Below are 25476 nucleotides of genomic sequence, written 5' to 3'. Positions count from 1 at the left end.
GGACGGACGGTGGGGGGAGGGGCTGCCTGCCTCGCCAGAAGCCTGGCCGTGGTCCGGTCCCGGGCCTCTGTGACTACATCCCAGGGGCCTGGCCTGGGTGTCACCTCTGAGCCACGGGACCCGGTCACAGCTCCCCTGGGAAGAAAGCTGCAGTGAGATGAGTGGAGACTAAGCCAGCCCAGATTAACGCCGAAGACCTTCTGAACACGCTGCGTGACCACCGGGCCTCAGAGCTGTCATCCGTGCAAAAGAAGTGTTTGGACTCAAGGACCCCTGCGTCCCTCCACCCCGATGTTCTGTAGGGTGGGGAAGTGAGTGATTCCTCCGGGAGAGCCACCCGCCAGGGCAGCTCTCTGGGTGGGGGCGGCAGACTGCAGGTGGGGGCAGCATGGCACCTTGTGGCCCCTCTCAGAAGAGGAGCTGGCCTGCAGGCTGGAGGTAATGGCTGTCAGTCATTCTGTGGCAGGCCTGGGGCTCCTGCTGTCCCCTCTGGAGAGAGGCAGTGCTGGGCAGTTGTCACAAGCCCAGACTCCAGAGGCTGACTGCTTGCGTTCAAATCTCAGCTCTCTCACTTTCTAGCTGTGTGACCTTGGGCAAGTGACTTAACCTCTCTGAGCCTCAGTTTTCACAGCTGAAAAATGTGGCACTGGCACTACCACGCAGGGTTATGGCAGTCAGTGGGAGCTGTGTCTGGCGTGTGCAGCTCTGAAGTGCCAATTGCTTTTGTTATTGGTTATTCTTCTGGAACCAGGGCCCCCGCCAGATCCTGTCCTGGCGAGCTGGTTCCACGGTTGAAGGGAGGAAGGAGGGGGAGGGAGCTTCTTCCCAGGCCCCAGCCACCCTCTGAACCTCTGCCACTGCCCCTGGACAGCAGTCCCCCCGGGAGCAGCTGGGTCGCTGTTACCATGGCGAGGACAGAGCGTCCTGGGAAAGAAGGATTTCTTTGAGCATCACTGACGAAGTTGAGCGAAGGACCCCAAAATCCGTATTTCAGAGGGAAGCATGACCTTAAAACGCTCTTCGTCCTACTTTCCTACCTGTGAGCTGAGGATATTAAGCCTCGAAAGGTTGCGGGAGGCTTCGGTGAACTGTGAGAATACTTCTCTGCTACCCGGACGGGCAGTGGGAGCCCCGTGCGTGCCAGGCCCCGTGCACACTGCCGGGGAGGTGGGCTTGCATTCAGACGGGGCCTGCTGCTCTTAAGCCTGCCCCGTCTCAGGTTTTAGGCATTCAAACAACAGGATCCAGGTTCCCTTCAGGTTTGTCTCTTATCATCACATTGACCTTGGAAAGCCCGATGTGATGCCTTCTATAAAGAATCTGCTTCCCATAGACTCTCTTCTCCGATAACATTTGCTATTCACAATCACAGCCTGGAAGAGGCAACTGGTGGAGTAGTGACTTCAGCGAAATGGAGAATCATCTTCCTGACTCCCACTGAGCTACGACGGTGTCACCCGCTTCCTAGGTTCTCCCTGGACGGGACACAGCTCTGTACGAGTGCTTAGGGCCTCTGGGGGTCTGCAGTCACCTCCCTGGGGCTCAGGTGTGAAGTGACTTGCCCAGGGTTACACAGCCCCTAGGGGTAGGGTCAGATAGGACCCAGGACAGCCTTGTCGTAAAGCCTGTCCCCCCTTCCCCCCACAGAAGCACAGCGTCCACGTGGTCCCTGGGAAACCCTGCCCCTGCCCCTGCCCCTTGGAACTTTCTGAATCTTCCTCTTCCTTAATTAAGGGGCAGCCAGGGGGAAATGAAACACCTACCCGTTCTTCCTTTTCCCGGCAAGGGGGCTCCCCTGGACCCCCTGCTCCCAGCAGGGCCCCGCAGTGGTGAGGCTACCTGGGGCAAGCGGGGCTTTGTACAGCGGCGCACACACGCAGAGCCTCCAAATGAAAGGCGGCCGTCTCCCTCTGGGGGTCACGGTCCCAGGGCATGGCTAGGATTTATGTGCAGGCGCCCACGTGAGGTGTGCTTGCCGGGAATGTGTTCCAGCTGGCGTTGGCAGGTAGCCTTCCACCTCCCCAGGAAAGGGTCGGCGTGTGTGTGTTTGTACATGTGTGTGTGTGTCTGCACACGTGCACGCAGAGAAGGGGGACAGAGAGCAGACAGAGACAGAGAGACGAGATGGGAAGAGACAGAGGGAGACCCTGGCGTGCAGGGCCCAAGGCTGAGAGCGCAGGTCTTGGCCACGCCGCAGAGCTGGCTGGCTGGCCGTGAAACCCACCCTTGAACCCAGATCCCTGGACCCAAGGGCAGTGCCTTCTGCCCTTACATCCTCAGGAACTGCAGAAAAGGTACCAGTTTGCCTGATTCGAGCCTGGCTTGAAGCCCCCTCTCAGAGCCCTGCTTTCAGCACCCCAAACCCGGCCACGCAGGGGACGCTTTCTGGGGTACAGGCGCCGCTGCTCTGGGCGTTTAGCAGAGCAGCGAGAACGTGCGCGAATGTGCCTGCGACCCTCCCAGCCGAGCTCACACTCGCCCCGCACCATGTGGCAGGAAGGGACAACAGCCCCGAGACCCGGTGCCCTGCCGGGGCAAGACTCACCTTCCCCCTGCGCCCGGGAGTCCTCGCTTCAGCTGGGGCTTCTTAAAACCCGGCCCCTTTGTGTCGCTGCTGACAGTTCTCAGCTCCGTAGGCCACAGATTGGCTGTATTTACATTTTTAAATGATGAGGTTGGCTCATCACGTATGCAGACACCGTTTTCAATTCTAAAAGGGCAATACCTGAATCCCTTCCTCTGAGGAATGCAGCCAGTGGCGCCTGGGTGTTTCTGCGGCGCTGGCACAGGGGACCCTGAAACCATGGCGCAGTGGTCCACGGCGCACCGTGAAAGGTGTGGCTTCGCATGTGTGATCAAAGCAGCTCTCGCTTCTAGAGGGCCTTCCCGCGTTTCACGCGGTGTGGCCTCATCCCACATTCCCAGTGACCTGAGAGGGCCCAGGGCACGGTGACGCTCAGAAAGGCCAGTGCCAGGCGGCGGGGAGACCATTCCACTCGCCACTCCGATGCGCTTGGTCACGCTGCATGGTGGCCCCCGGAGAAGCCTGGGAAGGGCTCGGTCACGAGGCTGGCTGGCAGCAGAACAAGGGCTAGAGGGCGGGGGCCCTGCGGCCATGGGACCACGTGTGGCCTTCTGGATCCTTAAGTGTGGCCTTTTGACTGAATCCAAATTTTACAGAGCAAATCCTTTTATCAAAGGGGATGCAATAGAGAAAGATGAAGATCTTCTTGCCTCCTATGTGCTTACAAAAGAACAATCTTAGAATCAGAAGGCCGCAGGTTCCCCACCCTATCCCCACTATGATGCTCTTTCCAGTGGGTTTCCTAGTTCTGGAGAGCTCCATGGTTTGTCCCGCCAGCTTTGGGACATCTTGGACACCCTTTGAGCCCAGACACTGGAAGGGGACTGCCTGGGTTCTGATGCCAGCTTCAGAGCTGTGTGCCTCTGGGCAAGTTACTTCGCCTCTCTGCACCTCAGTCTCCTTGTCTGTCAAATGGGCATATTAACTGTACCTGCTTCATAGGTTGTTGTGCAAGTTAATTGAGTTAATTGGTACAAAGTGCTTGGATTGTGCCTGGCCCTCAGTAAGCACTCTGTAAGTGCTCTTATCGTCATCACCTCCAGTATCGCCTTGCCTCCCTTCCCCAGCGGTGCAGAGGAGATGACTGGCTTATTCCTGCAAGGTTCCGGCCTCCTCTCTGCCCCAGGTCTGCCCACGCTGCCCTCCAGCCTTCTGCCCCTTCTAATTGCTACTGGGCCTCAGCAGAGCGGGGAAGAGACCTTCTCGGGCACAGCAGGCTAATCAAAGCGCACATCCTTGGCGTGTAACATGCTCTGGATGGGTCATTTGCCATCCGTTATGGCCTCAGAGGGGGCTGAGGCCCGCAGTGGGCAGGCTGACCAGGCTGCCCCCAGCTCAGCACAGCCGCTCCTCCGTGTGCCCGACTGGCCCTCTGTGCCCGGCCGTCCCGCAGCGCGTGCGGCAAAGCCCTGTTCCCGAGACGCAGCCAGAGCCGCAGTCCACAGGGGCCTCTCGCAGGGCTCAGACAGGGCAGCGGGGCAGGCCCTGGATGCAGTGGGTGACCAGCGCTCGAGCTCCGGTCCCGCTGGTGGGAAGACCCTGCCTGTGCCATCCGGACCCTCTCGTCCCCCACCCGGCTGTCCGCTGGCCAGGCCTCGCCAGCTCCCAGGACTTGAGGCCGGGGCGCCCTCCCGCTGCAGTGTCTGCTCGCCCCCACTGGCCCACTGTTTGCTGATTGCTAAGAGCAGGGCCCGCAACCCACCAGGGCCGCATTTGACCCTCACCATGGCCCTGGGGGGTGGGTGTTCCTGACACCGCCGCCCAGGCTCAGAGAGGGGCTGGGAGTTGCCAGAAGTTGCCCAGGCCTGAGCACGGGGCTTGAACCCAGCACCCCCCCCACAGGCAGCCTGCCCCCTCCCCCCAACGGGGGAAACGCATTCACTTCTCATCTGCGTTAGCCCAAGGCGAGTCCCTAGGGAGCCACAAAGCACAACCTGGGGGCCAAATCCTGCCCTGTCTGTGTCTGTAAGTCAGGTTGACTGGGCCTGGGTCACATCCGTTCTCATCTGTGCCCTCTGGCTGGTCCCCCTCCCGGCAGGCCGAGCGATGATGACAGGTACAGCCTGGCCTCAAAACCTGACAGATTTCCCGTCTGGCCCTTTGTGGAAAAGTTGCCAGCACTGCTCTGGATGAGTGTTTGGCAAGTCCTCTCTTGTCCCTGCCACTTTATGTCCCTTCCCTAAGCTCCTTCCGTCCTGTCTGGCACCAGCCCATGGCGTGCACAGGTGGGGCTTTCTGTCCCCATTCTACAGACGGAGAAACCAAGACCTAGAGCGGAGGGAAGTGATGGCGATTGTTACTATTATTATTGTTGTTATTGCTATTTTGCCAAAAGGAAGTAGAAACCCTGTCCTGGAGCTCTGTAAGACTGGGTCCTTGCTCAGCCCCGAGCCTTCCCGCAGGGACGCCCTGCGTCCTGACACCGGTGACGTTCTGGTGGAACAGTGACCGGTGGTCGTGGAGGGACGCGGCACTCCTAGCTCCCCTGTGTTTGCGCCCCACGCCTGTTGCATCCAGGCCCAGCCGTTCCCTGCCCCCTCCCCGACACGCGTCTTCCTTTATGACTCCAGGCAGCAGCTGGGATGGTTTTTACGAGGAGGAAAGAAAACAGGACCCTGCGACTCCCTCCAGTCCCTCTGCACGGCCCCGGCCCCGGACTGTCTCTTTGATTCATTTCCTCGAGGGCTTTTCTCAGCAACGGGACACTTCTGTCAGAGTCTCTCTGTGGCCGGGCGTCTGCCCTCCATAATTTGAGCTCCAAATACCTGTAGTCATTCCTCTTATGGGAAGGGGTTGTGGCCTCCCCTAATTCGGGCCAGGTGACTAGAATCAATTGCAGTTGCCCCGAGAGGACCTCTGTCTCCAGTATTTATTGCCGAGCAAATGTAAGTGGAATGGGGCCGCGTGCCTGCAGGGTGAGGCCCGGGGCGGGGCTTCATTTCTGCTGCAGTGACAGTTCCCGGGCCTTGGGGCCAGGGGGATGCCAGTCCCTGAAGCCCCGGGGGATGGAGGAGCTGAAGGACACTGTGAGAAGGAAGGGAGGCTATCTGGGGACCGGAGACACCTGTGCCTCTGGGCGGGGGCTCCGGGGCAGCCCAGGCCCTTGGGTTGTTCTAGGCCTGGCCTCCACGCCACACCCGCGCTTTATGCAGCCAGCAGGAGCCTCGAGCCAGGGCCAGGGAGGTCACTTTACCCAACACAGGCTGAGAGCCGGGAACCCACTGCAGAGAGGCGCCGGCGGTGAAATTGATGGGACGCGGCCGCAGCCTGGGATAGATGAAGGAGCTGTGAAATCTGCAGTGAAATCGAAGGCATAACGTTTGGTGGAAGCAAACCCGGCTCCAGCGTAGCTGTGCCCATCTCAGGCGAGCTGCTTAACTTCTCTGGGCCCCCTCCCCGTAAGACAGAATCACCTCTGCTCTGCTTGCCTCTCGGGCTGACTGCCAGGGTCAAGCAAGAGCCTAAAAGCGGGGGCTCTGGTAACTGTCAGGAGGGATACTGATGCAGAGTTGTCTTGTGGCGAGTGTAAAGCCGGAGGGAATTTGGTTAGATGCCAGGAAGAACTTCCCCACTTAAAGAGGAGACATGGCAATGACGTTGTGGGGCATCCCTGCTTCCTAAAGATCTCCAAGAATAAGATCAGTTTGACTGTTTAGAGACGGTCTCGATGTTGGCAGAGGCATTGCCAAATGGCTTTGGGTGTCTTTTTTATGACACTATAGTTAATTAGGTCATTCAGGCAGGAAAGTGACGAGCGGCCATATCTGTGAGTGTGTGTGTGCACGTGCACCTATATGTACCTGTGTGCATGTGTACCCGTGTGTCTGGCTGTATCTGTCCGCGCGCCTGTGCATCTATACTGCTGGTGGCGTGTGTCTGTGTCTGTGTGTGTGTGTGTGTCTGTATGTTTGCCTGCACGCATGTGTCTGTGTGCATATGTGTGTGGCTGTGTCTATGTGGTGTGTGTGTCAGTGTCTGTATGTGCACCGTGTCTTGTGCTGGGTCTGTATGCTGTCTGTGTGGGTCTGTTGCAGGTGTCCCCGTGTGTGGAGCAAGATGCCGAAGCCAAATTCGGGCTGACTCCTCTTTATTACTACGTTGTTGGAAGAACTTCCTCTTGCTGTGCTAACCACCTTGGGAGGCAGTGGACAAAGTCAGTGCCAGGGTGCAAAAGGATTTTAAATTTTATTTTTGTTTATCTTTTGTTATCCAACTCTTCTAAATTGGAGCTAAGAAGAGCTAGATGAAGAAGAGCCCCAGCTCTGGAGTCAACTGCTAAGGCCTGAATTGAGACTCCTCCAGCCCCCCACTCGTGATCTTGGTTCTTCCTTCCCCTCCTGAGGCCTTAGTTTCCACATCTGTAAAATGGGGGTGGCAGTGCCTACCACATAGGTCGTTGCAAGGGCCAAGTGAAGTAGATGGGGCTTCATACATGCCAGTTGTCTGTGTTTCTGGCCCCGGCTCCGACATATGGAGTAGAAAGAGGTCTGGCTTTGGAGCCACCTGCCTTGGGCCCAAGTCTGCCACTCGGCAGCTGTGTGGCTCTGGGTGAGTCACTTCATCTCTGACCCTAGTCTTTCCTGCTATCAACTGGAAATAATAGCACGCCTGCCTCATGGGATTACAGTGGGGTTCAAAGGAGGTAATGTGAGAACTTAGCACAGTGTCCATGGCACGGTAGGCATTTAGGAGAATAAAGTAAGTTTCCTTTGTCCACCTGCAAAAGGGAAATTCCCCTTGGGACCACCCACCCCAGATCACGACTATGGAATTCTGTGTCTCACCCACTACCTGGGCTCCAGACGCCACCTGTCTTATCTGTCTGGCACCAAATACAGCGAGGGAAGCCTGAGTTCCCCGCACCCTTTTCTGCTGGGGCGGGGGCTGCGCTGGCAGCAGTACCCAGGACTCCCCCCTCCTCACCCCGGCTGGGACTTGTGCCCTTTCTCTTCCAGTTCCCAGGCCCCCTTAATACCCGTGGAGCCATTAAATATTTAAATCTGGGCTGTGTAGTGGGCCAGGTTACCATAGCAACAGCCCTGCATATTTGGGGATGGATTCCTAAGTCTTTCAAAGGGTCTCAGTGGAGCTCCAGGCCCTGGGGGGATGCAGTGTGGGAGCGGAGGGGGCTGAGGGCGAGCTGGGGGCTCCTTCCCCCTCCACGGCTTGCAGAGGTGCAATGGGCCGTGGGAAACAGCGGAGGGCTGAATCGAGAGAGGGCAGGCTTTGCCCGCGTGCTCGGAGTCTGGCCTCAAACCCAGCACTCTGCTTGCCAGCACGTTCTCTTCACCCTGCTTCTGCCTTGAGTGCGTGTCTTCTAAGGAGCCGGCAGCTGGCAGGTGCCCTGGCCCCTAGGAGGCGCGTGACTTCCGGGGTCTGAGCCACCCTGGGGAGCTTACTCACTTCTCAGAGCCTCCTGCCAGGTGACCTGGGGATAACCCTCCCACTTTAGGTGACGTTAGGAAAGTGCTTCGGGTGGGTCCTGGCACACATGAAGCCGGAGCGGTTATTTTATTGATAAGATTATCATAATTACCGAATCCTTATGGGGGGCATTATCTCGTACCCCCGGTATGCCCTGAAGGGACTCAGAAGGCAGTGGACGAACAGCCTCGGCCACCAAAGGGTCTATAATCTGGTGGAGAAGGTCGGACAGTGGTGGGTCCAGAGTCCGCCTTGCCCCAGTGCCTGGCTTTGCCTGGGCTGCATTTTGAGGCCACCCAGCATGTGGCAGGGAGTGCCCAGGCCAGGAGCCCGGAGGATGCTGGCCAGCCCTGACTGTGCTATGAGACTTTGGACAAGTCGCTTCCCTGCTGGATGTGGTCTCCGCAGCTATAGTATGTGGATGACCTCTAGTGCTGCCATCCCCAAACCCTGGGCCGCGAACCAGTAACCTCCTAACCTCCTAACCCTGTTAGGAGGGACTGGGCTGCGTGGTAGGGGGTGAGTGGTGGTTGACCAAGTGAAGCTTCATCCACATTTACAGCCGCTCCCCATGGCTGGCATCACTGCCTGAGCTCCACCTCCTGTCAGATCAGCAACAGCATTAGAATCTCACAGGAGCACGAACCCGACCGTAAACCTCGTGTGAGCGATCCAGGTTGCATGCTCCTATGAGAATCTAATGCCTGATGATCCGAGGTGGAGCTGAGGTGGTGATGTTAGCACCGGGGAGCTATGCAAATACAGATGATCATTAGCAGAGAGATCTGACTGCACAATGACCGAAACCATCCCTCCCCCGTGGAAAAATTGTCTTCCATGAGACAGGTCCCTAGTGCCAGAAAGGTTGGGGACCGCTGCCCTAGTGACTTCTGGCTCAGCTCCATGCCAGGATTTGAGTTCCAAGGCAGCTCTAAGGCCAAAAACCCACGAGGACGGCCTGTTACTCCCATCCTTGGTCCTGTGGGTACCCCGTTAGTAAGTGGGCCTAAGGGGTGTGGCCAGTCCTGCACGGTCCCCCTGGTCACCATGTAGACTCCATTCATCAAAGGTGATTCCAGGGCACAGGTGGGCATCCAAGAGGCCCAGAGCCCCGGCTCCTAGCCATGGGCCGCAGCAGTGCTCACAGCACCTCTTTTCCTGCATTCAGGGCCCCCTCGCAAACCCCTGGGGGGACGAATAGGCAGCTGCCTCCCACCCCGGCCCCACTCCCTCTCCAGGGCAGGAGGTTTCCAGACGCAAGCTGGCTGTGCCCAGCAGTCAGCTGGTGGCATCCTGAGGCAGGGTAGGGGGATGGGTGGGAAGGAGGGGCGGGGGCCATGAGCACTTGCCCAGCTGGGTCATGTCATGGAGCCTGGGCCCCACCTGCCAGGAATGACGGGGAGGGGGCCTGTGGGGGCTTGACAGGCAGACGGGCCACTGGCTGGTTATTCAGATACCCCCTAGATTTGGGGATGTGTCATTTTCAGCTTTCCTGGGGCCCTGGTGCCCTGGTTCCCCAAGAAACCTCAGGGGCTTCTCACTTTGAGGTCTCTGAACCTGCCTATATAGAACCCCTGGGGTGTGAGAAAAGGGAAAACTGGGGTGGGGGCACCTTGTGCCTGCAGGATCCAAGTCCCAGGCCTGGAGCCCAGAGGTCTGAGGGGTAGCAAGCTCCCAGGGGGGTTTCAGACCCTGGTGGGCTCCCTGTTCTCCCCTCAGCCCAGACCGGCTGGGCCCGCGCCGAGCAGGAAGATGGCACAGTCCCCCCGGTGGCCTCCATTCTTGGGAGGGGGGTTCTCTCTGCCCCACATGCTCATTCAGTGGAGTTTGGGGTTTGACCTCCACCCCCTTCCCTGCTTCTATGGGCCCATTTGCTCCTGCTGTGAACTTACCCCCCTCTGCTGGGGGTGGGGCTGCGGGGAAAGGGGGACTTTGGGAGGGACAGAAGTTAGGCAGGTTAGACTTCTGAGCCACAGGTAAGGTGAGGGTCACCTTCAGGGATAAGCGTGTCCGAGCCCATGGATCGCATAGAACTCAAGAGGTGGGTGGACTTGGGGGAAAATATTATATCTTCGCTTTCACTCATGCTTCACTCAAATCGAGCATTTCCTTTCAATTACGAACACAGGCAGCAAACCGCAGTACTATTAGCAGTACTTGTGGCTTTGTCATCGACAGATCTAAGCAGGTATTTTCATATCACCTAAAAATTGCAGCAGATTCTTGGAATGATGACAGTTATCAGATCCATTGCTAGATCTTGAATTTCGTGTGTTAATAAAGATGCATTTGTATTGCTCCATTACAAATTTGTTTTTTAAAAAATATTTTGAGGCCAGGAGAAGTGGCTTGTGCCTATAGTCCTAGCACTTGGGAGGCTGAGGTGGGAGGATCGCTTGAGGCCAGGAGTTCCATGAAACATAGCAACATAGCAAGACTGAGCAACATAGCAAGACCCTATCTCTACAAAAAAATTAAAAATTAGCCAGCTGTGGTGGTGTGCACCTGTTGCCCCAATTACGTGGGAGGCTGAGGCAGGAGGATCACATGGGCCCAGGAGTTTGAGGTTGCAAGGAGCTGTGATGACGTCATTGCATTGTAGCCCAGGCAACAAAGTGACAGCCTGTCTCAAAAAAAATTTTTTTGATAACTGTATTTCAGCATAATTGGTTCCCTTTTTAATCCTATGTATTTTATGCATTTAAATAGGGTCCAGAGGCCTCACCAGGCTGCTAAAGGGGTGGGGAAAAGGTGAGAAACCCCTGCAAGGGGCTGAGCCCTGGGCTCTGCAGTTAGGCCAGCTGTGGCCGATGACCTGAGGCTGGTTGCCCGCCGTCTCCCAGGATTGCTGTGAGGACCCGTATGCCCTCAGTTCAAGGCCGTATACAGTAAGAGCTGATCAAACACAGGCTCTGCCTAGCACGAAGTTTTTCACGAGACCTTCAGGTAGGGAGCCCGGAGGATGAGAAGCAAGACTCGGTCCAGGTGAAGCAGCAGGTGTTGCTGGAAGCTCCTGCCCGTGCAAGGCTGGGCAGGGGACACAGTGAGGCTTGATGAAGTTGCCATGGCTGTGAGCCCACATGTGTGTGTGTGTGGGGGGGGTTCTGTGGGGTTGGGGACACAGTGACACTTTGGAGCAGCCAGAGCAGGGCCATCACCAGAGGAGCTTCAGAGGCTGCTGTTGGCCGATCCTCCAGACCTAGGACCAGCCCCTAGACCTAGGCCTGTGGGTCAGCCCTTCCGTCTGGCCAGTGGGGTTCGTGTCAAGGCCAAGGATGCTCACTAAGTGGGGAATGAAGGAAGGAGTGGAGGTAGGCAGGAGCAAATGAATGAAATGCGTATGGTGTGAATTTCCACAGGAATAACGGGTGGTTGGGAAGAAGCTTGTTCTTTGGTGACCCGGGGAGGCCACTGAGCAGACGCTCTCTGAAGCCCGTGGAAGCAGCCAGCCTGCCCCTCTGCCCCCAGCCCCTTCCCCAGGGGCAGGGGGGGGTGTCTGCTCTCCCCACAGCAGGCTGAGTCACCTTCCTTCCCATCCCGGGCTGCCTACGCCATCTCCCAGAACTGGGGTTTCCCTGCCACACCCACCTGCCCGGCCTCCTTGTTGCTGGAATGTCCTCCTGGCGTCTGCCCTTCCCAGATCACCAGCTCGGCTGTCGGGCCTTTCCTAGAGAGCTCGGCTGGGACGAAGGACAGGGCGTGGGGGGCATCCTGAGCACAGGGGTGTCCTCACGCTGCCCTCCCTCCGTCTTTCCTGGGCCCTGGAGCCCAGCCACTCGTCCTGCTCCTGCTACGCCTGAATATGAACATTGCACCCACACTGGACTTGGACTCTAGAGTTCTGAGGCCAAACCTCTTCCTGATACACAGCGTGACCTCCACACTTCTGTGTTCCTGTCCAAGTTCAAACCTTCAGACCACTCGGGTTGCCCAGGCCGCCTTCCCTCTGACAAAGCAACGCGGTCTCTGCAAGAGTGCAGAGCCTTGTCCCCAGAGGCCGCTGCCCACGGGCCCTCTCAGTGCAGTGTCTGGTGCCTAAGATAGGAGGAGGGACCCGGTGGCCTGCGCCTGGGACTGGCGCCTTCTGCGGCTTAAGTCCAGTCCATGGCGGACTGTGCGAGGGTCACTCGGGATAGGTGGGCTCAAAGTCCCCGGAGCCACACCTCTGGAGGACAGCCAGGCAGAAGAGCAAGGAGCCATGTTTTGTCCCAGCAGGTCCTCCAACCTACTGTGTGGCTTTGGGCCATCGAGCCTCAGTTTCCCCCTCTGGAAAACTGGAAGGCCCACCTCGCAGTGTGGTTGTGAGGATCTGATGAGGTCATGCGTGTAAAGTGCTTCCAGAAGTCCACGTAAATGAAGGTGTCAGTCCTGGAAGGCTGCCTCTATGGGTGGGAAGAGCAGCGGGATCAGGGACTCCAGGTTCTAGCCATGCTGTGTGACTTTGGGCAAGAACCTGCCCCTCTCTGGGCCTCAGCACCACCAGCTGCAAAATGAGGGGTTGGAGACAGCCCCTCGCTAAGGCGCTTCCTTCTTTGAAGATTCTCTGATGGAAATGGCCCCGTGGGAGTTTCAGGGACAAGCAGGGACAGACTGCCCAGCCTGGCCATCACGCAGACTGCAGAGGGGCCCGCCCAGACACTGCCGATGCTCTGGGACCCTGTGGCATTCCCGGCTCAGCGAGCTGGGGGGGAGGGGGGAGGCTGTCATTTAGGATCCTTGCTCGTGGTTAGCCCCCGAGGCACCTGCTCCTCAGGAGCCTAATGAGGTTTCATCCCCCACTCAGCTGTGACCATGTCCCCAGGTTGGTGCCATCACCAGGAACGCCAGGATTTCAGCCAATTGCTTGTTTATGGGACATCTGCCTTGCGATGAGGCCCAGCGGGCAGCGAGCAAATAAGTCCTCCCGCTCGGCCCTGCACCTGGTGGCAAGGGTCCGTGTTATCCCTACAAGCCTCTGCCCACGTCCCAGGCAGGAGAGATGTGGGCTCGGGTCCCTGCAGACCTGGCTGTGGACTCCAGCTCCATTCCTTCCCAGCCTGGGCCTTTCCAGCCCCTTGGAGCCGTAGTTTCCTCCTCCGTAAAAGGCAATGATGACAGTGTCATCTACTTTGCAGAGGTTTTTGGAGGATCAAGTGAGATCATTATAAGTGAACGCCCGTAACACGGCGCCTGGCGTTATCATAGCAGCTCAGTAAATACTGGCCCTGGCCCTGGCCCTGTCCTCCCCAGACAGCCTCCCCCGAGTCTGGGCTGGCCTCCAGCCCCACCCGGCAGTAAGGCTTCATTTCTATGTCCTGCCCGGCAAGCCCAGGACACCGGGTTGGTGTGGCTGCTAACATTCGTCTCCAAGCCCTGGCGGGGCCACTAGGGCTCTCTAGGGGGCAGTCCTTGAGGGAGGGCAGCCCTCAGTCTCTGCGCCTGCGACAGAGCCCAGGGCTGGCACTGGAGGTGCCGGGGAGAGCAGGAGGGAAGGAACTGGCAGTGCAGCCCAGCAAGTGCCTGCCCGTCATCCGCTTCCAGCCTCCTCGCCCTGCGCTGGAGTTAGATCCCAGAGTCCGCATCTCCCGGAGGAGGGGCCTGGCTCACGCTGGGCTTGCAGGTTCCCTGCTGGTGGGAGCCCAGTTGCACTGAACTGGGGAGCCCCACGGGTCCCAGCCTCACAGGGGACCGTGAGGCTCTGCCCTGGACCACAGCGCCCTCGCCTGGCCGGGGCGCACTAGCCCTTTATCCCCTCCGCACCTGCCCAGACCCTCATGGGCTTCCCCCCTGGGGCTGCTCCATCACTCTGCCCACCTGCCCCCTTTCTGTCCCTCTCGGAAGCATGCCCAGGGGCTGGGGCAGTGGGGGTGGAAGGAGTGATTTATGAACTGCGCTGTTCTTCTTAATCAGAGAGCCCCTCCTGGGCCCCACTCCCTGCAGATGGGGCCAGGCCGCCATCTGGGGAGAGGAGGGGCGAGACGAATAAAGCCGTCTGGCCCGGCGGGGCCTGCTGAGCAGAGCCCGGGGGCACCGCGTGACCTCAGCCTCCCCCCTGTCCCTCTCTGGGCCTCGGGGCTCCCATCTGTCGAGGGATGGCAGGGCTGGGTCACCCCCCAGAGTCCTCCAGCTGGCTCAGAGGAGGGTTCTAGCCAGCTCCGGGGACCCTGTGCCTGGATGCCTGATTGCCTGATTCAGGGCAGAGCAGCACTGGGCTAGGGACTTCGGGGACCCAGGCATGGTGCTTCCTCTCTCTGGCGCCACGGCCCATGGGCAGGTGTCGTGTCAGGAGCTCCGGTTTGGGGTCCAGCAGACTTGGGGCTTAATCATAGCTGTGTCTTGCTAACCAGGTGAATGAATTCAGGCCACTTATGTCTGAGCCTCAGTTTCCTCATCTTTAAAATGGGATTATAATGGTGCGTACATCCTAGGTAAGGCTTCAATAAGAGGTTGCAGGAGAAATGCATAGAGAGGCTGGCACATAGTAAATGCTCAGTCCTGTTGGTTATCATTAGGCTCAGTTATCACAAAATTGTAACAGTTAATCTGAATTTGGAGCTGTTTCGGGGAAAGATGTTTGTATCTATGTTGATGGAGCCACGTGTCCATGGTTCTCCCCTACGCCGTCCTCCATAACTGGCAACACCCGCTGATTCCAATGTACGACGGTGCTGGTAACAGTCTTCCCGCACTCGTGCTGCTGTCAATTCTTACAATGCCCTTTGGCGTCAGAATTGACCGTCACAGTTTTCAGGGGCGAACCCAGCATCTTGGGAGGGTGGTGACTTTCCCAGGGTCTCGAGAGAGCTGCTCAGGGCCCTGCAGAAGCAGCAGTGAGTGGCGGGCGTGAGCACGGCGGGCGTCCCGGGCGTCCCCTTCCGGAACAAACAGGAGCCCGTCAGCGGGATGAGTGGGCACGAGGAGGACAGCGGGAGAAAGGAAAGCAGGTTTGTTCGGGGATCGGGACTCCAGAGCGGGGTGAGCCCGTTTCAGGCCAGGGCACAGCATCCAGCGGGGTGGGGGCTGCCTGGCGAGGGGGCTGTGCCTCGTCTTTGTGGCTGGGCTGTCTCCTGTGTCACCCCTGCCGGTCCCCCAGCCTCAGTGTCCGCGGGAAGATGAGCCGTGCGTGCTCAGGACGCCAGCCCCAGGGGCCAGGCAGGGAGTGATGCGGGGACCAGGGCTGGGTGGGGCAGGAGAGGGAGGAAACCACGGCCCCTCCCTGCTTCCCTGAGCCCGGCCGGGCATGGGGCTCGGCCTCCGGACTAGCCTCCATCCCGGGGCGCAGGGGCCCAGCTCTGAGGAAGGGGTCCGAGCCGGCCTCGTCTTGCTCCGTGCGCAATCCCAGGATGCAGCCCCGGCCCAGAGCGCCTCGGGGCTTGCCAGGCGCAGGGACCTCTCCCCCCTCCCCCGTCCACCTGCAGGGAGTCTCCTGCCCGGGAGGGGCAGAACACGCAGCACCTGCCCTGCTCCCCCCCCCAACCCGGCTTTTGTCACTTCTGGCATGGAGTTTTAGAAAAAGCTTAGCATCTCCGGAGGACTCTCGGTTTTGCCACTTCTCTAAGCTTCAGTTCCCTTCTCTAAAATGAGGTGCTAGTCGACCTAGCAGGGCTGTCGTGAGGGTTCAGCGTGGTCACCCAGGACAGAGCACTCTCTATGAAAGCGACTTTTAATTCACCGACCAGCAGTGTGAGCTCAGACAAGTCAGTTCCCTCTCCAGGACTCAGTTTCCTCAGCGTAAAATGGGGATGGTGGTATATTTGCTTCGGTGGGTTGTTCTAAGCATTGAAGGAGCTCATGCATGTGAGCACGGTCACGCAAGTGCGTGTGGTACCCAACGGTGGCACACAGAGCCAGGGCAGGCAGCTGAAGAGCTTGCCGCACGCGTATGTTTAGGCCTGGTGGGGTGCCAGTTCCGGGGCCACAGCAAGCTCTTGGGAGGGGGGGACCCCTCTCCTACCTTTTTATCTGCCCACCTCCAGCTCCACACTCCTCCGAGACTCACCTTCCCCTCCCTCCTCGCCACTGCCCCAGGGGAGTCAGTCCTAGTGCTTTCAGTCTCCTCCTCCTACCACCCCCCCTGTGCTCAGGGGCTGATTTGCATCTCCACAGCCTGGCACTGCACCTGGCACATAGGACCTCAGTATACGTCTACTGAGTGGATGGGTACATGGGTAAGTGGGTAGATGGATAGAGGGAGGGAGGCATGAGTGGGTGAATAGATGGATGGGCACATGGATGGATGAAGGGAAGGAGGGAGAGACGGATGGAAGGAAGGAAGGAAGGAAGGAAGGAAGGAAGGAAGGAAGGAAGGAAGGAAGGAAGGAAGGAAGGAAGGAAGGAAGGAAGGAAGGAAGGAAGGAAGGGTGGATGGATGGGCGTGTGGGTGGAGGGATGGAGGGATAGGCAGATATAAGGATAGATGGATGGATACAAGAATGGATAGATAGGTGAGCGGATAGAGGGAGGGGTGGGTAAATAGGAATCCTTCACTCACCACCGCTTCACTGCAGCGGGACCCCAGGCAGGCTTGCGCTCTAATGGGAGGGAATCTGAACAAGCTTGGAAATCTCCCCCTTCCTCCCCTGGGAATACCTACCGGAGCCCGAACTTCCCAGGCCTCAGCTTTTTTCCTGGCACTCTCCTGTAATCCAGTGTTTAAGCAAGACCCGGCTGTGGCATTCCCCACAGGTGCAATAGAACAGCAGTCTCCATGTGGGCTGTTTGACTTCCGAAATCAAACCCTCGTTTCTGCTGCTGGGAGCTGGCCCTCCAAAGGAACCTTCTGGCAAATCTTCATGCAAAGCCAAGGAACACTTTAGAGCATCAAATTCCTCTCTCCTGGGAGTCTGGGTTTCTGGCCAGGGGGTGGAGGAACCGGGCCCTGCTGACACCCCCTCGGCCCGGGCAGTGCTGTGGAGGCCCAGGTGCCATCAGGGGTGTGGAGCACCTGAGCCCACCGTCCCCTCCCAGTCCCGCAGCCACATGCAGCCCTGTCGGCGCAGACAAGCCTGTGCCAGGAACCACACGTCTCTTGCAGACATGGCCCCCAGGCAGCCCCGCGAGGGCACCGGGAGCCGCCGTGCGGGCAGACGCAGGCCCGCTGCAGACGTCCGGGCTGGAGCGGCCCCAGGTGCCGAGAGCTTTTCATTAGTTCTAATGGGCCCAGATTAGCGACACACTCGCCCCGAGTGGCATCGGGAGGGCGGGCTTTCATAAATAGCTCCTTTATTGTGGCGGCTCCTTATTGACTTCCTGCAGTAATTGAATGTTTGCTCTTATAGGACAAGCTGGGCCAATAAAAGAAATCTGCACGAGCCCCTCCGACAGGAGACTCCGTCCCGCTGACGCCTGAAGAACTGCCAGGTGACAAATTGGCAATTGCCTCTCCTGTCTGCAATGCCCCAGCAGAGGGAGTGCCACCTCTGCCCTGTCACCTGACCTGCCGTCTTCCCCTCTGCTCCTTTCTCAGGCTGCCTGCCTGTCTGCCTCTTCCTGTGCCTCTTCTTGCTTTGTCTGTCTGTCTTTCTCTGTCTCCTTCAGTCTTTCCCTCTCTTTCTAACTTGTCTTTGTTTCTCTGAATTTGCTGACTCTTCTGCCCTCTGTGTCTATTTGCTATTTTCCCACTATGCATTCATCCACTCATTCATGTAGATATATATTCACTGGAGGCCCACTATGTGCCAGGCACCGGGAATATGCCAGTCAATAAAACAAGCCCATGCCTTCCTATTCTAATAAAGGAAGACGCATGCTCCCAAAATAAATAAGTAGAGCATAGGTTGTGTGGCATATCCACAGGGCACCAGGCTGGGCTTCTAAGCGCAGATCTGTCTCTAGTTGGTTATGTAGCCTGGCCAAGCTCCTTTTCCCTCTCTCAGCCTCAGATTTCTCACTTCCAAAGTGAGGGTGTTGGGCCAGGTCATTGCTTCCCAATCCTTCACAATCAAGAGCTTCTTTTGTTGGTGACGCTGGTGACATAAGTTGACACGTGTTGATACGCTGGTGACATAAATTGTACAAGGGCTAGATCTAAGTCAGCACGTACACACATAGTAGTGTCGAAGAAAAGCATCCCTTAAAGCCCTTTGTCTTCGTCCATATTCTGTTGCTATAGATGAATACCCGAGACTGGGTAATTTGTAAAGAAATACATTTACTTCTTGCAGGTTTGGGGACTGGGGAGTCAAAGGTTGAGGGGCTGCATTTGGCGAGGGCCATCTTGCTGGTGGGGACCCTCTGCAGAGTCCCCGGGCAGCGCAGGACATCACAGGGAGGGGGCCGATTGTGCGAAACTGGCTTTTATCGCAGACCCGCTCCTGGGATAACTGGCCCACTCCCCATGATAACCCATTAACGCGTGAGGGGGTTGAACCATCCGTGAGGGCTCTGCCTCTTAAAGGCTCCACCTCTTCATACTGTCACAGCAGGGACTACGTTTCAACATGAGTTTCGGAGGGGATGAGCATGCAAACCGTAGCACCCTTAAGCTCCTGGTTGTGTTATGCATGAAAGAGTCGGCTGCATCTGGGTCATGTTGTATGGTGATGCACATGTAAGCACGGGAGCCTCACGTGGCCAGGCGAGGGGTCGCTGGGGCAGGCACACGAGCACTGAGAGCACGAGATCCACGGAGCAGACCCACAGCACCCACTGCCGCCTCCCTGGGGCAGACGCCGCCTGGAAGGGCAGGTGGATCGCAGCGGCTGAGCTGCTCTCGAAGGAGCCTTCCAGGTGCCCGTGGGGAGGGGAATTCCCTCCACGTCAAGTTTGTGATTCTGACGCCTCCATTTTATCCCACTGGGCCCCAGGGTTTAAAGATTTTTATCCACCAAACAATGCTGCCTTTCCCAAGTCTCTTGTCAAGTACACATTTGTGGAGAAGGCCAGAGCTGGTCCTGTGGCCTCAGCCTGGCAGTGGATGGCGGCCCAGGAGGCTGTCCCCAGGCGGCCCAGGAGGCTGTCCCCACCCTGCATAGAGGGAAATAAAGTGGCATCTTTGGAGGAGGCTGGCTGAATGGGACAAGGGAATGAGCATTCATTGAGAATGATGCTTAAAAGTCGTGACTCCAAATTGGGACACACCCGGGTTCAAGTTCTGGCCCTTATGTGCTGTATAACCTTGCACAAGCGATCCCACGTCTCTGAGCCCCAGTTCTCTCTCCTGAAGAATAGAACGACATTACCTACTTCTTGGAGCTTTGTGAGGATTAAATGGCATTGTGTGTAAGAACTCAAGGTATGCCAGCCGTCCCTGGCTGTTACTTACTAGCTCCCACGTGCTAAGCCCTGCGCTCAGTATGGTCCACGCACTACGAGGAAGGCATGGTTTTTATCCTGCATGCAGGTGTAACCTGCCCCACCAGCTGAGTCTGGCTGAGCTGGGACACGATCCTCTGTTGGGCTCCAAAGCCTGCCTTCCTGCCATCTTTCCCCTTTCCAAAGAGCACGGGGACTCTGCAGATGTGTGGAGTTGAAGTCAGCCAAAAGCCGAAAGGTGAGGGCGTCAGCATGGAGACACCCTAGGGTGCAGGGCATTGTCCCGGGTCCCTGATCTAACAGGAGTAACCTACTGAGGCAGAGTTAGGTATGGTCATTAAGAGCTGACAGCCACCTCTGCAGCAGGTGCCGTGGGGAGCCCTTTGCACTGCACTTCTTGTTTAACTCACAACCTGCCACAGTGTGGGCCATAAATGCCCATTTTTACAGATGAAGAAACTGAGGCTCCAAGAAGTTAAGTCACTTGCCCAAAGACATTAAGTCAGTAAGGTGAAGTGCTGGGATTGGGACCCCAGTGTGTCTGGCATCAGAGCTATACTCAGAACCACCGTGAGTAGATTGCAGGTCAGGTGTTGCTTCTAAGCTCAGGGTTGGAGGAGGGTACGGCCTGCAAATGGTGCCCTGCAGCTCTGCTCTGCAGAACGAGTCTGGGCTTGGTCATGACGGAAGAGATGAAGTCCCCAGGTCAAGGCTGCTGGTCAAGATGTTTAGCAATCGGTAGGCATTGGCAGGACCAACCAAAAGCGCTGCTGGCTCAATAGCAGGACAGCCGTCCCCGTGGGTCCCCACTGAATCTCGGCCTGTCCACTGCCTGCCGCGAGGACGGGGCTTGGAACAAGGGAAGGGACAGGTCGTCCTGGGGCCTCCCATCCTGTGCAGCTCGAGGCTTTCAGCCTCAAGAAGACCTGGAGGGAAGAGCAAACACGTGGGGCATCAGCAGGGCCACGTGGGACCATCCTGTCCCTGCAGAGGTGCAGCAGACAGAGGAGAGGGACCACGGAAGTCAGGAGCCCGGCTGCTGGTTTCCACCTGGCACTGCCATTATCGGGGTGAGGAGGGCACGGCTTATCTAAAGCCTGCAGAGCCCGCAGCAGCCCAGCGCCAGCTTCCTGTACGTGCTGCTTCATCAGCTCCCTGTGTTAAGGGGGTTTTATTTGCTCCAAACTGTGTACCGCCCATGCTGTGTCCCTGGAGGGCACCGCCCCGATTCTGCTACCCTGGGGTTCATGGGAACAGGGGCTGACGACATAGTGGTACATATTGTGGTGGGGACAGTGGTGGAGGTTGGCAGAAGCCATGGGAGCACCAGGGAAGGCCCTGGGCTTGGCTTGATGAGGCAGGAGGTGGGAATCAGGGAAGGCTTCTTGGAGGAGGTGATGCCTGTGGATGAATCTTAAAGGCTGAGTAGGAATTAAGTGGGAAGGGAGCAGGGGGAAAGGCAGTCCGAACAGAAGGGGTTGGCATGAGCAGTGAGCCTCAAGGGTACCTCTGGGGCACTCTCCTTTGATGTTGGTGATGGGGAGTCTTGGAGGACCCAGAGTCCACGCTGGAGGCAGGCTGGTCTCCTGTAGAGAGGTTGGGCCTTCAGCAAGGGAGTGATGTGGTTGGACGTGCTTTGTGGAAAGGTCCTTCTGGAAGCCGGCCAGCTCGGAGTTGGAAGGGGCTGGGGTGGGGGCCAGTCCCAGTCCAGAGGCCGTGGCCATGTCCTGGTGGGAGAGGAGGAGCAGGGCTGGAGCGGAAGGGGCTCCAGGGAGCCCCATAACAGAGGATGGTGTCATCGGATTCTGCCTCCGCACACAGGCGGCATTTCATGCATTCGGCCACGGCTCTCGGACGTGCAGACAAGTCCTCCCCCGCCACGCTCACACTCCAGCCCTGCCCTTCCAGGCTGGGCTGCCTGGCTTCACCCGCTATGACCTCAGACCAGTCACCTAGCTGCTGTCTGCCTCAGTTAACACCCTGGAAAATAAGGATGATAAGAGTACTTATGTCATAGGTTATTGTAAAATAGTAAATGCGAAGTGCTGAGGACGGGGCCTGGCACATAGTAAACGCTCAATAAATAGTATTCTTCCTAGGGGCGGAGACTTGGGTCGATGGCCCAGGGAAACCCTGCGTTCCCCTTCTCCCCCACCCAGTTTAAGAGGATCCCTTGGGGCGCTGTTGGAAGGACAGAGGCTCGGAGCCTGGAGCCCCTGGTTCAGGTTCACCCCATGGTTTTCTCTTTGAACGGCCTCAGGTTCATCACCGGGGGACTTGGTGCCTCGGTTTCCCCTCCCAATAAAATAAGAAGGAGATTGTCCCAGTGGGCTCTGAGTGTCCTCCCCTCCCAGCTTTGAAGCTCGGTGGCCCTCCCTGTGCGTCCCCTGCCCAGCTCTGTCTTTTTTCAAGATGCCTTACGCACCCACAGAGCAGCCGGGAGGAAAGCCCTCCTGCCCAGGGCCAGCACCCAGATCAAAAGCCGCCGTGCCCGGCAGACCTTCCTCGTGGGCTCCGCGCCTGTGTGGTGCACGCCCCGATGCCAGGAGTCGTTCCTGTGCCTGCTCCCACCAGCGGGCTTTGTGCTTTTCTCTCCATGGATCCAAATGCACTTTCACAACATTCTAGCTCAATCCAAAGTGCAGCCTGGGGGTGGGAGGGGTGGAACAGGCCAGGGGGTGGGAGCTCTGTTCTTTATGGTATGAGGACGCGGCCTGCTCGCTGAGGAGGGTGTTGGATTACGGTTTGGGGCAGGGAGGGCCCCAATTCCCCCCGGGCCCACCGTGTGCCAGGCACCGCACGTGGGCTTTGGCTCTGCCTCCTACAAGCTGTGTGGCCCTGGACTAATCCCTTAACCCCTCTGACACGTCGCACACCATGCTGGGCTGATGGAAGGCTTGGAGGCAATCAGAGTACACACCTCATTGGTCATTGCGAGAATTAAATGAGATAGTATGTGCAAAGCACCTGGCACAGGGCCTGGCTGCCCACATGTGGCTACTGTTATGATTATTTATTTTATTTTATTTTCAATTGACAAATAATAATTGTGTATCTTTATGGTGTACAAGGTGATGTTTTGATATACATTTTACTATTGTTAATATTAATAGTAATAAGCCTTACCGCAACTCTGAGGAAGACTTACCAACCTCATGTTGTAGATGAAGAAAACTGCGTCCAGCCACGTGCGGGGGGAGGAAGTGGAAACTGTAGAAAGTGGTCAGACACCATCTCCCCTGCGTCATCCACGCCCCAACACGTGCTCCCAGAACCCTTTGCACCAAGCCCTGTCACTGAGGCTCAAACCACTTATGGGGCACCCGAAGAGGGCTCAGGTCTGGCTTGAGTTCTGGCCCCGCGAGAACTCACACCTTACAAGCCGGGGGACATTAGACATGATGTTTTTCATCCTGAGCCTCAGTTTCCTCACCCATTGCGTGGATCTCTAATCCCTGCTGCCATGGGTGTAGTTTTACATGGGGAGATGGGGACAGGGATGGTTCCCCAGGGAGGTGGCAGGATGGAGGCAGTCAGGGCCTGGGGAGGTTGGCCCCAGGAGCAGGGGGACCCCCAGGTGGGTTATTTTCCCTGCAATGGCCCGTCCTCACCGCCACTTAGGAACAGCCCCAGTCTGTCCTGTGGCGGGAGGGCATGTGGGGTGCTGGGAAGCTTGTGAGGCTTGGGTCCTGGTCGCAGCTCCAGCACCTTGGCAGGTCCCTCCAGGCTCTGAGCCTTAGTTTTCTCCTCCACCGAATGGGAGGCTCACACCTGCCGTAGAGTAATGACATGAAACAGCACCTCTGGGCACTCACTGCATGCCAGGCGTGTGCTAAGCATGTTATTGAGTTATGTCAGTTAATCTACTCAGCACTGCTAGAAGGAAGGTTGTTTTTAATCTCCATTTTAAAGTTGGGGAGAGCAAGACTCAGAGAGGTGGAGTAATTTGCCCAAGGTCACACAGCGAACGAATGGTAGAGTCAGGGCTCAGACCCAGGCATGCCGGCTGCAGCGTTCTCAGTCCTAGCTCCAGCCCGACACGGCAAATCTCTGTCCCCATGAGACGACTAGTATCTGCCACCCTCTTCCTCCGCCAGCTGCAAGGGTGGGGCTGGTCACTGGGCCCCGCATGGGGAGGGGCCGAGGTTTCCTGGGATGGGGCTCCCTGACGGGAGGACTGACTGGGCCTCGTGTTTTGCAGGCGGAGCACCATGGAAGGCGACTGTCTGAGCTGCATGAAGTACCTGATGTTCGTTTTCAATTTCTTCATATTTGTAAGTGTTCCCGGGTCTGCCGGGGTCGGGGGCAGAGCTGGCTGCTGCCCTGAGACAGTCGCATGAGCCGAGTCCTAGGCAGAGACAGGGGCCAGGGCTAGAGGCAGGTGGACCTGCCAGCCGGGCGCTCATGGAGGGGGGGCCCCAGCAGTGCCTGCCCCACCCCGAAGAGCCCACCATCGGGGGAGACGCATTTTACACGGCCCCACAGTGGCTCGGCCCCTCTGGCCAGGGTAGGGGGAAGCTCAGTCCGAGCCAGGCTGGGGATCTGAGCCCTGGTGGGGAGTCAGGGGGAAGGAGTGAGGGTGATCAGAGGGTGACAAGAGGGAGCCCTCCCCAGCCTTACACCCCACCCCGGAGCAGACGCCAGACGCCAGAGGTGGCGGGGCTGGGCCAGTGTGGCCCCCTGGTGTAACTAGAAACCCCTGTGGGACTGGAAGACCTGCATCCAAATCCCAGCTCTCAGTCTCACCAGCTGTGTGATTTGAAACACATTTCACCTCTCTGACCCTCGGTATCTTCATCTGTTAATGACCTACCTCAACAGGTTTTTTTAGAAAATTAAGCAAGATTAGTTTACAAAGTGCCTGGAATGCGGTCGGCAATGATAGCTTAGCTCCTTTTGTCCATCCTACCAATCCTGGCGGTGAAGGAACACACCCAGGGCAGCCCCTGCCGGCAGCCCACCGAAGGCTGTGCTCAGGCGGGGGCCTCTCCAGGAGCACAGCCACAGCCCCAGCTCCCTGGGCCCCGCAGGCCTCGCCAGCCCAGCCTCGACCTTTGATCTCAGTGCAGCCAAGGCCTGGATTAATGAACCTCCACTCGTGTCCACTTCAGCAGCTCCCTCAGATTCCCTTCCCTGCCTCCTAATCCCAAAGAGCCCAGAGCCCTGCAGACTTGAATTCTAGACCCAAGGCAACCACTTTCTGAGCCTGGTGACCTCTGGCAAGCTCATTCCTCCCCTAGCCTCAGCGTCCCCACCCAAAATGGGGCTGGGCCCTCCTCGAGGCAGAGCTTAGCATGCAGTTGGTGACCCCCAGAGCTCCCAGCAGCATCGAGGAGGAGCAGCTGTCCCCGTGGGAGACTGGCAGAGAGACACTGCACAGCAGATGGCAGAAGTGGAGACCCTGTCCTTGGCCAGTCCTGCCGGGTCTTCCCTCCTCTCTCCCCTGCTGGGCCCCACGGGCCTCTCTGCCTCCCCCCATCCCCAGCCCCAATGGCACCTACGAATGTCCTTTGCCCAAAGCCCCCCTCAGCCTGCAGACCTGCTCAGCCAAGCCAAGGCTCAGCAGTGTCCCCATCGCCCCGGCCGGCAGTCCTCCCTCCACACAGGGATTGCCGACACGTCACAGCGCTCAGATGCGTGGTGCCAGACTCGGGTTCTCCCCACGACAGGTCTGCTTCCGACACTTGTCTGCACCCGAGAAGAGTGGAGCAGATATTTATTGCAACCTGCTAAACACCCTCACATTCAGTCTGTCCTTTCTTCCTTGGGGTTGCCTTGGGAGATGGGAATTAGAGTCTCCTTTTAAGTAGGAGGAAGCTAAAAGGGTCAGAGAGGTGAAGCTACTTTTCCAAGGTCACACAGCTATTAAGTGGCACAGCCCTTTTTCTGGACCAAGCTGCCCCTCTCCAAAGATAAGTGAGGCAAGGAGAGAGCTGGGCCATCCTGGCGAAGACATGAACCCGAAGCCTTTGAGCGACGGGTTTGAGTGGGGAGCCCACTCTCAGGACGGAAGCTCACTGAGAGGTCCCGTTGAGGACGAGGACAATGACTTTTGTCTGTGTTTTCCTGCACTGTAGCATGGATGGTGCAGGCACTCAGGGCGTGATCATGGGCCTTTGTCGGCTGTCCTTGGGGCTGGAGTCAGGGAGGCCGGGATATAGCCCTGGCTCTGCCGTGCACTTGCTGTGCGACCTTCAGCAAGTCGTCGACCCTCTCTGGGCCTCTGGTTCCAAGAG

General features: G+C 57.8%; 1 protein-coding gene across 1 annotated transcript in view; it reads left to right on the top strand.

The window, feature by feature from the left end:
* Window positions 1–25476, top strand: part of TSPAN18 (tetraspanin 18) — a 177335-nt gene that overhangs the window by 131435 nt on the left and 20424 nt on the right. Inside the window, exons 4-5 of the mRNA XM_076002015.1 lie at window positions 17266–17347; window positions 23442–23514. Of these exons, the coding sequence (XP_075858130.1) occupies window positions 23452–23514 (63 nt within the window). The 5' untranslated portion in view covers window positions 17266–17347; window positions 23442–23451. The remainder of the gene's footprint in view (window positions 1–17265; window positions 17348–23441; window positions 23515–25476) is intronic.

Source organism: Microcebus murinus, chromosome 4, assembly GCF_040939455.1.
Source record: "Microcebus murinus isolate Inina chromosome 4, M.murinus_Inina_mat1.0, whole genome shotgun sequence".
Lineage (NCBI taxonomy): Eukaryota > Metazoa > Chordata > Mammalia > Primates > Cheirogaleidae > Microcebus > Microcebus murinus.
Note: the sequence above shows the minus strand (reverse complement) of the source record. Positions and strands in the feature narration are given on the sequence as shown.